Genomic DNA, 14119 nt, shown 5'->3' on the forward strand with positions numbered 1-14119 from the left:
TCATTTCCTCAAATCTAAAAGTAAAACCTCAATTTTATCTATTCAAGACCATAGGATGTACTTTAAAGTGCGTACGACAGGATAAAAAAAGTCTTAAATAGAATTATTATGTGAATTAGAATCATATTTTGAGACGATTGGACTATATACAACAATTTGGCAAAGCGCAGATGACGAGAAATTAGAAATTAGTCTTTTAATCTGCCATTTAGCCACGCCTACCATGCGACAAGCCGCCGGTCGTCGGCTGAGTGTTATTGTCGGTGGACAATCAGCCACAAAATGCAAGCCACCTCTGTATTAAAACGTGTGACATGATCCTAGTATTTGACATTATACAAAATATGATGTTTACTCACTTCCTTGTAGGTCCAATGCTTCCACAGTAGTAGGGCTTGTTTTGGCCAATATCCACACGGAACGGGAACCTTTCAAAAGACAAAAAGGTTCACACGCCTCTCCCTGGTGCGGCAAAGAATGTCTGCAGCCGTTTGGCTGGCGTGATGCGAAAAATAGACGAATTAATTCGCAAAATCAGGTGACTCCGCAGTCCATCTATATGCTATAAAGCAATGCTGTATTGTGACAAGCTGACCCGGTAGACGTCACATTCACTTTCGTCCTAAACCCGAGACTGAAACCGGAAGTCACTCATTTAATGGCGCGGGATTCAAAAATTGAATATATAAAACGATCGCTTCCACACACATCCAAGTGGTCCATTTCATTCAGGAGCATAAAACACCGCGGAAATATGAAATAAACATGCTTTTTGGTGTCATACACACTTTAAAATTGAAGATTATGTAAAAATTGACTTTTTCTTGAAATAATCAAGATATAAGTAACATACATTAACAAAAATACATACACATGGCATACATTATGCACAGTGAAATTGAATATATTTTGAAGGCAAAGCAAACATTTACTTTTTTAATTATAAGGACATAAATAACTAGCCTTACATAAATGAACAAAAATAAGTCCAAAGTGCACATTAACACGGATGTTGTTTTGAACATCCCAAATAAAATAAACCTAATCAACACTTTCCTTTCTCTTAAAGATCTGATCAATTTTCCATTGCATTGCCCTTTTACTTCAACAAGCTTGTTTTTTTCCTTCTATCTGTTGCTCCAAGAAAAACAGAGAGAGGTCTGGCTGTAGACCGCACCTCTCATATCCCTCCTCCGCTCGTCTCAGTCCCCCGTTTTGCAGCCGACTCTCTTGGGTAGAGAAAACATGCATTTGAACCAATCAGAGCTAACTATCCATCCTGATCACATGTCAGTATGTCAGCCAATTGAACGGACAGCGGAGTCCAGGTTTATTTATTTATTTATTTATTTATTTGACGCCTGCATGTAAAGGGTGATGCGACTTGTCAGATCCAGACAGACGCTGGGAAGAACTACATAGAATAAATAAATGAATAAATCTCGGTGAAAATGGATTACGCCACACAAGCTCTTTATTAGGCTTGTTGTTAACAGCTTGTTGTTTTATAAACGTGGGGTTTTGACAGTTGCCCTCACATTTTGGGGATCAAAGCACCGTATGCCGGAACGGGGTTTCGGCTACAAATCTCATGTTGGAATGCCAGTCCACGTTCACCCCTGCTCCTGTATCATCTCTTCGTCATCCTAAGTATACCAGCCTTTTCACGAACCAACAGATGGAAATTTAGGAATTTTCACTTATACCAACAGTTTAGCAATAGTAAAGATGCATTCCAGGCTCATATGATTATCGTAGCATTGCTTAATCAATCTAACAGTTGTGGAACATTTACCGGTAAGCAATAATGTAAATTTTCGTCATTATTTTTCTCTTCAGAAAATATTTTAAAAATTAAGTGCAAATTTTGAATATTTGCAAATTCCAATTTAAAAGTTAAGGTCACCAATTATGGTTGTTTACTACTACTTTTAATTTTTCTATTGAGGTTTAAGATTATATTGTAAACAATTAGTTTGTAGAGTTGTTTAATTGAAAGTCCTTCTTAGAAGATTCCCTTTTGGTTAGTCTGTCCTTTTTAAACAAAACATTATTGTAACATCATAGTATATGGAAGTCACACTTTTATACAAGAGGATGTGAAATGCCAGATTTTTTTCACAAATCGAAATCATCTTCTGGTCCTATTTGTCTCTAAGTGTGAAATGATTGTTTTGATTCATCTTGACTGTCACTCATTTGCTTATGCCACCAAGATACATGCGCAATTTATCTTCATGTTTCAACATCAAAAATTCGAGTGACCTACTTACCACATCCTCTCCTTCCACTCCCAAATAGCAGCCTATGAGGTAGCTTCCATAGCAGCTTCAGTTTCACATCATGAAAGGGCCCTTGACACGAAACACCCTCGCTCTCTTTACAAATCATGTTGATGATTAAACTTGATAGGCTGACTGAAAAAGAAGCTGGCGGTGGTGACAAATAGCTACAATGAATTCATTCCCCCTTTCACTCTGAGCCGAGCGCAACAAGGATCCAACAGGGTGCAGCCAATGTCGAATTACACGTGAGGCTGGCAGGCTGCATTATTTATAAAAACATCATTTAAACAGCTTTTGAGACTCATCTTCTCATTCGTTTGCAATCTGGAAGCACTGCTAATGTGTGAGTTGTGTTGGCATTGTACTGCATGACTCAATTTTATACCATTCTAGTGCACATTTTAGTAGTTGGAACCCCGTAGAAAATAGACACTCATAAGGCAACTTTATTATCCACCTGTCCAATACAATAACTTTATCAATCGTCTGCCTTTATGGAAGTGACACTGTCATAGAGCTTTTAATTAAACAATGTTATTATCATTTTCAACATGATGCGGCAGAGTTCCTCACTTTGCCTGTCCATTCAAAGCAAAGTCACATTTTGCCGCAAATTTCTGAATATTCCATTTATCAGTTTTATCGGATTGAATTTATTCGTATTTTGACTTTGGATTGGAAATGAGTTTGTTTCACTTAAAAGGCACTTGACTGTATGAATGTATGATTACATTTGGAAAGACGGCCTGTGTCTCTGTGTCATTTAAAGTGCGTACAACAGGAGAAAAAAAGCCTTAAATAGCATTATTATGTGAATTAGAGTCATATTTTGAGACAATTCGACTGTATACAACAATTTGACAAAGCGCAGATGACGAGAATTTAGTCTTTTAATCTGCCGGTTAGCCACGCCTACCATTATAGGGCTCTAGCGTCCCCAACAGGGGGATGAGGTCAGCGGGAGAATAGGCTCATCGGTTTTACTGTTCAGCCCATTGAGGGGGAATTATTCAGAACGAGGAAAACGCAACGAAGAGAGCCGCAAAATTTCATTTTTTCAGTCTCGCTACTCCAATATTTTTACAGGATATTCTTTTTATCCAAGTATTTTTCCCCATTAGCTAAATAAATGGCATGGTCATGACAAATAACAGTCTTGTGCTAAATGGAATATGAAATAATAAAAATGCATTTATTCAGGACGACATGGCAAAATTACTCCATAATGGTCAAAACTGTCGACTTCACCTTTACTGTCGCACCTCCCGAACGATATTTTATGCCACCTAAGTCATGCTTATGTCATTTCCCTTCCCCGGCTTCGGAGAATGTAAACAAACCAAGAGGCGTGACTCCTAGCCGACATGCTAACCCGAACCAAGTGATGTTTCAAAGTCTTCGAAGCGGAAAATCACACATAACTAGCCCAGATCATTTCACATGACGACTGGGTTGTCGATTGTCTTCGCTGATCGGCAACCCGCCCAGCGGTGAACAAGTTAGAGCTCGTCCTTCCCCTGCTGAGTGCAGAGGGCTCGTTTGCGGGGAAGCAGCTGGACAATGACCACTGGACAAACCGGCCGACGTCGGAGGAGCGTGTAGCTGCCAAATGGTTAACACCAATATGGCAAAATATTGCTTTACTACACGGCGAAGTCGTAAACAGCGAGAGACTCATAGTAGGGCGGCTGCAGTTGTTATGCAGCTAACATGACAATATGTGTATGAGGTGAGCTTTTTACATGCCCATCCATGATCAAACGTAAGTAGTCCTTCATTTAAAGAATGTCTGTAGTGTTTACTTTGTAATCGCTGCATTCGTGGGTATTTTTATCACAAAGTTGCAATTTCTGAACGGTTGGAAAATTTGACAGAAAACCGGACACATGAAGAGAATAAGCTGAGGATAGTGCTCTCCCGGCATGGGGATTTGCGACAAGCCGCCGGTCGTCGTCCAAGGGACAAGGAGCATGTCAGCCACAAAATGCAAGCCACCTACATATTAAAATGATCCCAGTATTTGACATAATACAAAACATGATGTTTACTCACTTCCTCGTAAGTCCCATGGTCCCACAGTAGTAGGGCTTGTTTTGGCAAATATCCACCGGTGAATGGGAAATTTTTGAAACCCCAAAAAGGTGCACACGCCTCTCCCTCGTACAGCAAGATTTTTCTGCAGCCGTTTGGCTGGCGTGATGCGAAAAATAAACGAATTCATCCGCAAAATCAGCTGAATCCTTAGTCCTCATACACAACAGTACGGCTATTTAATGAAGAGGACGCCTTCTCCCGTACACGTCACAGCGCCCTCCTCCTCAATGCAAGACCGAAGCCGGAAGTCACTCATTTTCATGGCGCGGGATTCAAAATACTAAATAAATATAGCGATCGCTTCCACACACATCCAAGCGGTCCATATCATTCAGGAGCATAAAATACCGCATGTATTATGAAATAAACATGCTTTTTCGTGTCACAGGCACTTTAAGATTACAAAATCTTAAATCATCAACAAACTTTTACAGGCGTCTGCTCCTCATATGTTGAGAAGGAGGGACACCTTATTAGAAGTTTACTGGTGGCCAGTGTAATCTCATTCAGTCTCCAAGCTTGTTTCATAGCTTTATGGCCATCTGGCAGTTTTGCACCACACTAACACTCACAAGAGCAAACACTTGATGAGACTTAAAATCAGATTTGAAAAATTTCAAAAGTGAGTCGACAACATGGAATTTGGCATGAAAAAGCTTAATCTAACCAGTTTTATATAAGTCTATATATATATATATAGTCTGTATATGTCTTATAAAAGAAAAGAGACTAAAAGCCAGCCAAAATGTTGCTCCAACTTCTTCATTTGAAATTTGAGCAAATAGGTGGTGCTGCACGCACATGTGAGACGATACTCAATAGATTCAACCGGAATTCCAACATCAAATTTCAGGGTAAAAATATGTGGAAAAGCTAGACACGAGAAAAAGAATCCTGAAATATGGACTCAGACAAATAAAAGAGAATATCGTGCCACAGCATAAAAAAAATAAAATAAAATTAAATACACACCAAATCCATTTATCGTAGCTCAAAAACCCCCCTCCAAACTGTTTGCGAGAGCTGAAAGGAGAAAATTCTCTCACGTGAAACAAATATCTACAGGATAACTCCACCTCCCTCTCATCTATGTTCTGCAGTCCGCTGTGGGCTACAGTTGACGCTTTTGTTTGTCATTTATCTTCTGCCTGAAACCTTCCAAAGGTAATAATCGTAAAGGATTTGTGGATAATCGTTTTTCCATTGCAGCACATGTATTGGTCTGGGGCCATTTGTTGAGCCCACAAACTCAATTCTTGGGGCATGTGCGCAGCTTAAAGCTGCATTCACTACATCCGCCCCGTATATTACCTCTTTTTGTGTGGTAAAGATGATAGAAGCAGCCTAATATTGAGAAAGAACGCTATAACTGGCGACAGCTGAGTGCTAATTTCTTTGGGGATGTGCTTACTCAAGCAAACTTTACTGCTGCCATAGGATGTTAACCTTGTGAGGCAGTTACATTCAATGGAATACTGGTCTTTAATCTCAGTCAAGATGATGCGTTTTGTGGCTGGCTGAAATCGATTTGACAAATCGGTATTCTTTAGAAAAGAAAACATCCTTAAATTCAGTTTTGTTCTTAGTGTACAAGAAGCTTGGAGGTGAAAATAGCAGCAATTTGGTCATAAACAAGAATTTATTGAAATAGAAGTAAGGAACAACAGTGACTGCTTTTTGAAAGAAATGTTGTGTTCACTCCATATCAACTGCAAATGCTGGCATCTTGTTAAATTATCGCAATAATCGATGTATATCCAGACCATGCCTTTTCCAATTAATTTGTCTGTTCTTTAAAGATGACTGCACACTGCCATAAACCTATAGAATTTATGTTGTCACTTATACTAGTAAATCCCCTCATCTAATGCAGAGTACTCCAATAGACTGTTTCTGCTTTATAAGATTACAAGGATATGAACGCAAATCTTTCGTCGGAGAGTGAAGAGTTTTTCATATGTCGGTCAAGATATAAAAGTCAGAAAACAATATTTTCATGGGACATACTGCCACAAATCAAAACTGCTCACTAAATATTTATCAAAGACTGGTTCTGTGTGAGGATGCCACACAGCTTGGGAACTGAATAAAGAAACCCCACTGTCATCATCAAAAAGCCAAATACTTGGCATATCCTGCAGCCTGCTGGCTATGACTGCTTCCACTACTCAAATAAAGAGATTCCCTTGAATGACTTACCGCATTAGTAAGGCTGCAAACAGTGGTACAGCCTAAAGCCTCTGCAAATGTGTTTTCTTCTCCCAAAATACAACTGAAGGTTTAGCCTGTGATGTACAGTATAACAATAAAATCTGGAAATAGAATCTCATACCATTTATCCTTTAGTGGCTTTTTTTTGTCCTCACTAATATTTGACCTGAATATTTTTACGTCTATTTATTCTTGTCCAGGTTTGTGTCGAACCTAAAGTGTGTGTGTGTTGTTGTTTTTTTTTTCTTTTAATATCAGACACTGATATGACAGTTTCCACTGCTAAACTGTTCAGTGTTAGCGTAACAGCCATAAGTGGTTGTTATAATTAAGTCACAACCAGTGGTGGATACAGGTATTTCAAGGAGGGGAAGCTCTAAGTTTGTCAACCTGAAATTCCTTTGTGATGGGTGAGGGACTCAGTGGCATCCGCTGCTCGGTAGGGAAAGAAACTAAAGTGATAGAAGTCAGTCTCCAAACATAAGCAGCTACAAAGAAAAAAAAAACACCATAAATTGAAGCAAGATTTTTCACTAATCATTTTTAACATAGAAAGTTTGCTTGGATGATTAGGAAAGTCTCCAGTTCAACTTTCAACAACGGAACGAAAATTGAACATTTCTTTCCACTGATGTTAAACAAGATTGCTCATTTGTTCATGTTGGTGTCAATCAAAAAGAGATTTAGCCTCAGAAAAATTATCCAATCATCATGCAGAGAAACAGAGAGTCTGAGCCAGACAAGCCACACCCACTTTCCATTGACCTCTATAAACGCACAATGTCCAATGGACGGGACAAACCCGCCTTTAGCCAATGACTCATCTCGTTTTGGAGTAATGGAACAATATTCCGCACTGTTTGAAGCAGCGTTTTTCAACCTTTTCTGAATCACGGCAGGTTTTTATGTTGAAAAAAATCTCGGGGCACACCACAAACCAAAAATGTTCCAAAATTACTTTCTGTACAGTATATTTAATTATAATATAATTTCTCAGTATTTATACTTACTCAGTGTGAAACTTAAGTCTGTTTAGATTAATACAAAGCCGATATCTTGGCAGGAATCTTCTTCAACAGCTCTCAGTCTCTCTCTATTTTTTATAGCAGTTAGGCTTGAAAAGCTCAGAATTATCAGACAGGGGGACTTCAGACTTTAGCAATGTCTTTAACCGCATTAGGGCTGCTGACAATGACTTTGCAGACAGGTAGTATTAATGTCCCTGCCACAGTGTGGGACTTTTTGGATTTAGCAACAAGTTCAGCAACAAGCTAACTGGCTTTCAAGGGCCTTCTCAATTACCTTTGTAGTTTTTCTCAAAAAAGTTGCCTGTAAAAAGTAAAAAGTAGCCTGTTTTTCTGTGTTTTCACAAAGGCGAACAAAATAATCCATAGTTTGAAGCGACAGGTGTTTCGTTTGGAGATTATGTTTAAGCTTGCTTGGCACCATGGAGCTGTTGGCTCGTGTCGGGTTCAAGAACTGCTCTGATTTCTAGCCATCAGCCACCTTGCTGTCCTCGACAATGTGTTGCAAAAAACACAGTTGGAGGATTGACGGTCGTAGCATTTGGAGAAGATAGAAAGGACACTTTCGTGTATATCGACACTTGATGAGTAATCAAATGAAGTACAGTAGACGTGCTGGGTTCCACATTGTCGTGGACAGCAAGGTGGCTGATGGCCAGAAATCTGAGCAGTTTTTGAACGCAACACGAGCAATACCTCGCTCATCTGCACACGACTGAGAACGTTCTAACTACTCCTTGCTTCCTACTGCTACTGCGCCCGACGAAATAAAAAAAATAAAATAACATTTTAAAAAAAGCGATATTGGATAATTTCTCGCGGCACACCTGACGATCTAGTGTGCCGCAACACACCGGTTGAAAAACACTGGTTTAAAGGACTGTGAAGCTGCGTGAATGAAAGAAGAGTATAAGCAGTATAACCTGAACCAAAGCTGATTCTGAACAAAAGTTGGGCACGTTGCATCGCGTATTTTGTCAATGACATGTACACACAACAGTATACATTAGATCACTTAGTTTTTGACATTTTAGGGAAAGCTTAGCTTTCCTTGAAGTCTTGGAGCAATCGCCTCTGGTCACAACCAATATTTTCAAAACACATGAAGGACATTTTCAGCGTGTGCTCTGAATTTAAACAGTTTAGAATCACCAATATTTAAAGCACAGTAGGATGGAAATAACTACACTGATAACACCTGGCAGAGTTCTGTCCAGTGTGAACTATATTTTAAAAGTCCTCAAATTGCCTTATCAAGGTGGAAAATCGGTCATGGGTCGTTTTAAGACCTTTGAATTGAAAAAGGTCAGAACTGAATCAAGACACACTTTCCTTCTGACCCAGAAAATGTGCTGAAAGGCCTTCTGGATAAATTATCTCTCCTGTAGAACACAGACAACCTGTGCTTTTTTTAAGCAACTATTGATGAATGGATGAGTCTTCACCTTTTTCCAGCTTTGTGTTTCCTTCTGTACAATAGTTCCTTATTTTGTTAGTAAAGTTGATAGTTTATAGGATATACTTGTCCTTACCAGAGATAAATGTTGCACATTTACATATTGTTTCAATTTATGTTAACCTTACTTTTACTGCAACTCCTCTCCATTTCTCATAGGCCTTTGATGCCTTCATCTACATCTTTTTTGCATTGGAGATGGTGGTGAAGATGGTTGCTCTTGGAATCTTTGGTCGTCACTGTTACCTGGGTGACACTTGGAACAGGCTGGACTTCTTCATTGTCATGGCTGGGTAAGCATGATTTGCCTCAAATTTAATAAGCAAACTTAGAATGATTAAAATCTCTTAACAACTACTGTATGACCCATGTTAAGAGCGTTAATGCAATCTTCTAGTAATTAAAATTTTGCTTTCACAACATTGGGTGAACATCATACATTTTATTCAAGGCTTAAATATTGTATACATTTGTCATTATCAGTGGTACAATTTAAAAAGTTAGGATGACATATTTCATAACCCTTTTTCAGACTGGGAGGCAAAATATAATTTTAAAGCAACAAGAATACCTGCAAATCATCGGGCAAATGTTTATTAATGTTGAGTTTTGTGTATCCGTGTCTAGAAACAAAACTTGTTTATGCGGGCATATGATGCATCTCCTTTGGAAACAGCTCTATACAGTGTGGCAAATAAGTATTTAGTCAACCACCAATTGTGCAAGTTCTCCTACTTGATAAGATTAGAGAGGCCTGTAATTGTCAACATGGGTAAACCTCAACCATGACAGACAGAGTGTGGGGAAAAAACAGAAAATCACATTGTTTGATTTTTAAAGAATTTATTTCCAAATTAGAGTGGAAAATAAGTATTTGGTCACCTACAAACAAGCAAGATTTCTGGCTGTCAAAAAGGTATCACTTCTTCTAACGAGGTCTAACGAGGTCTAACGAGGCTCCACTCGTTACGTGTATTAATGGCACCTGTTTTAACTCATTATCGGTATAAAAGAAACGTGTCCACAAGCTCAGTCAGTCACACTCCAAACTCCACTATGGCCAAGACCAAAGAGCTGTCGAAGGACACCAGAGACAAAATTGTAGACCTGCACCAGGCTGGGAAGACTGAATCTGCAATAGATAAAACTCTTGGTGTAAAGAAATCAATTATGGGAGCAATTATTAGAAAATGGAAGACATACAAGACCACTGATAATCTCCCTCTATCTAGGGCTCCATGCACGATCTCACCCCGTGGCATCAAAATGATAGCAAGAATGGAGAGCAAAAATCCCAGAACCACACGGGGGGACCTAGTGAATGACCTACAGTGAGCTGGGACCACAGTAACAAAGGCTACTATCAGTAACACAATCCGCCGCCAGGGACTCAAATCCTGCACTGCCAGACTTGTCCCTCTGTTGAAGAAAGTACACGTCCAGGCCCGTCTGCGGTTCACTAGAGAGCATTTGGATGATCCAGAAGAGGACTGGGAGAAATTGTTATGGTCAGATAAAACCCAAATACATTTTTTTGGTAGAAACACAGGTTCTCGTGTTTGGAGGAGAAAGAATACTGAATTGCATCCGAAGAACACCACACCCACTGTGAAGCATGGGGGTGGAAACATCATGCTTTGGGGCCGTTTTTCTGCAAAGGGACCAGGACGACTGATCTGTGTAAAGGAAAGAATGAATGGGTCCATGTATGGAGAGATTTTGAGTGAAAATCTCCTTCCATCAGCAACGGCATTTAAGATGAGACATGGCTGGGTCTTTCAGCATGACAATGATCCCAAACACACAGCCAGGGCAACAAAGGAGTGGCTTCGTAAGAAGCATTTCAAGGTCCTGGAGTTGCCTAGCCAGTCTCCAGATCTCGACCCCTCAGAAAATCTGTGGAAGGAGTTGAAAGTCCGTGTTGCCCTACCCACTGCCCTAAAACATCACTGCTCTAGAGAAGATCTGCATGGAGGAATGGGCCAAAATACCAGCAACAGTGTTTGAAAAGCTTGTGAAGAGTTACAGAAAACGTTTGGCCTCCGTTATTGCCAACAAAGGGTACATAACAAAGTATTGAGATTAACTTTTGGTATTGACCAAATACTTATTTTCCACCATGATTTGCAAATAAATTCTTTAAAAATCAAACAATATGATTTTCCGTTTTTTTTTTTTCCACATTCTGTCTCTCATGGTAGAGGTTTACCCATGTTTACAATTACATGCCTCTCTAATATTTTCAAGTGGGAGAACTTGCACAATTAGTGGTTGACTAAATACTTATTTGCCCCACTGTATGTGTCAAAGTTGCACAAGTTAGCATAATGCTAGTGAGATGGATTAGTCAGTCTAACACCAGACAGTGCCATAAAGTTTAGGGAAACAATATTAGTTTTTATTTGACTTTAAAATAATACTATTTCTAAAACTATGTACATAAATGTACTCATGTAAAGGACAGTTACAGAGCTAGTTTGTCATCTAAAGCTGTTTTTGTTTGATATGAATGTGTCTATGCTCGTGGCGGGAGGTGTTTTTGTATAACTGCCTCTACTTTAATTCCACTTCCACACATCCTTTAGATTAGTGTCTGGGTTAATTACTGTGGGCAGTACCAGTGGTGCAGGCCAAATCTCAGTCAACAGTCTGATATTAGCTCTTTTACTCTAGGTTACCATCTCGCACCCCTGCCATAACCTTTTTTCTTTTTCTTCCTTAGTTTACCACATGATGTACAATATTTAATAGGTGTTTTATATTCAAAGCTATCACTTAAACTGGCCCAGTTCATTTCCCTAGTTATGAGAATCAGGGAGAAAAAATTAGGGATTGCATTGAAATTTCTATTTTAATATATACTGTACATGTATACTCTCAGGTAGTTCTCACGCTCATTTATTCCCTGTGTATATTCTTGCAAGTCTACTAAATTACTGTGCAATGGATCTTTTGCTCATAGTCTGAAAATCACATCTTGGTCAAATATGACTCCTTCTTGAAAGTTTTTTAATACCCTATTTAATTTGTTTCATTTTGTTATTTATGTACTACAAGATTTAGGCTGTCAGTCTTCAGAAATATTATCTATAGTAATTTTTATGGGCATAGACCAAGCTTCTTCATTAAAATATATTACCACGTACAGTACATGACATATTTAGGAATTTGATGTTAGAAGCGTTCACAATTGGTGTTTTAGCAAAAAAATATATGCAAATATATAATAAATAAATATGCAAATGATGCAAGAAAAATGCTTTCTTCATGTGGGAAGATCAACTTTAATGGAAACTTGATGCAAGCTGATCGTTAATTTGACAGTTAAATCCCTGCAGCTTTGACATTTTGTGTCCTAAGTCTTCTTCTCTTTCAAAGCTGTGTCTTCTTACTTGGTCTTTCCCACCGGAGGTTTCTCCAGAGGCTTATGATGAACATACACAAACAATATTTAATAAAAGTATGCATACCTATGCATGACATGGCTTTAGGCAAGCCACTAATTACTCTCTAAAACCTTGTGGCCTAATTGATGTGTACCGGAAAAGACATGTCTCTAATGTCCGCTATGTGCACACACTTTACATGCGCGCATAAGGACAATAGACTTCTACACTCATGAGGCACAGCTACTCTCTTTCATTTATCCAAAAATCCCCCAGATGCAGTGGGATTACTAATCTGTGCAATTGTGAATAGTTTTGCTGGCGTATCATATTGTGTCATGAGCATAATTCATCTGGGTGGCATAAAACACCAAGTCTTATGTGCCATTAGGCTCAATACGAGAAGGCAAGTATGGAGTTCTTGGTTCAACATTTCCCTTTTGACGTTGTAGCCCTTGCTCATAATCTCAGCTACCCACAATAAATGAGTGCGGCACAGATATGATTGTATTTGAGGTGGGTGGGATATGTTGGCCCCAAAACAACACTTTAGCTCTTCTTTAGTCTGTGACATTTCCATCAAGCTGCAGTGTCACATGCAGTGTAAAGTTTTAGCACAACATTGGGACATGAACCGACACACTCTCAGCACACAGGGAGCAATTCAGATGCTAATAATAAAGTCTAACTCTGATAATCAGTCGCCTTATCAGCAGAGGTGATTAAAGATGGGTAATTATTGTTGTAGATGAAGACGAGAAATTTGATGGAAGCTTCATCATGTTCAAGACTTGTCATTGAAAGTGGAATTAATCAATACTTTAGAAAGACAGACCATCTGCAAAGATATAACAAGCATATATGTTAATATCAATATAAAGCTCAGTTGTGATCAAATCGGGATTTGGCACTCAACTCAACGTAAGCCTCAGTTAGGCTTCTGCGTTGCGGTGACGACGTAGCTACTACGCCGTCAATGAGCATTCGATAGTTCTGCGGCAAGGGAATGCGTTGCTCTGTAATTCACCGCCAAGCCCTAGAGGGTTGAGGCGTTGTGTTTGTACGGTTTGGGGGGACTCTTGTCGACCTCCTCTAGTTTTCGTCCGGTTGCACAATAACCAATGGAGATGGAACGCTTGAATGTGGATCTTCAGCTCGTCAACATTGAACAACAAATGTTGATCATACTGTAATGTCCATAACTAAGCGCGAATCCTTTAAAGACCAAATGTGAAGTAATTTCATAAAATGCCAAATAGGGTCACAATTAAAGTAATTAAACATTGTCCAGCAAATAAAGCATGAAAAAATAATGTATATGTTTTATATTTGACAAAATAATCGCGTTTTCAAAGTTTGAGCCTGAAAGGGGACGAACTGGGAAGTGACACGTCACACCGAGAACAGCGATGGCAGCGCTCCATACGGCCGCCATACAAAGCCCTTCAAACAATGATTCAAACAGCGATATAAGCGATAGATCGAGCGCAAGTGGGGAGATCCAAGTTCTTGAAGAGTTGGAGGAAGAGGAGGAGGTTGGAATTTTATGTTGGACCGTACATGTATTAGCCAGACGCTAACCAGGATGCAAACAATGTGCCCAGACTACCTGACGTGGAATGGAGACAAGACCCATCGAGATTACAAGATTAGTAAGATATA

General features: G+C 39.2%; 1 protein-coding gene across 2 annotated transcripts in view; it reads left to right on the forward strand.

Annotated features, from left to right (window-relative positions):
* The window catches only part of cacna1ia (calcium voltage-gated channel subunit alpha1 Ia), a 284448-nt gene that overhangs the window by 156611 nt on the left and 113718 nt on the right, over positions 1–14119 (forward strand). For both annotated transcript variants that reach the window (XM_057860633.1, XM_057860634.1), the window contains exon 4: positions 9231–9364. In XM_057860633.1, coding sequence (XP_057716616.1) covers positions 9231–9364 — 134 coding nt within the window. The remainder of the gene's footprint in view (positions 1–9230; positions 9365–14119) is intronic.

The sequence above is a fragment of the Corythoichthys intestinalis genome, chromosome 16, assembly GCF_030265065.1.
Source record: "Corythoichthys intestinalis isolate RoL2023-P3 chromosome 16, ASM3026506v1, whole genome shotgun sequence".
Taxonomy (NCBI): Eukaryota; Metazoa; Chordata; class Actinopteri; order Syngnathiformes; family Syngnathidae; genus Corythoichthys; species Corythoichthys intestinalis.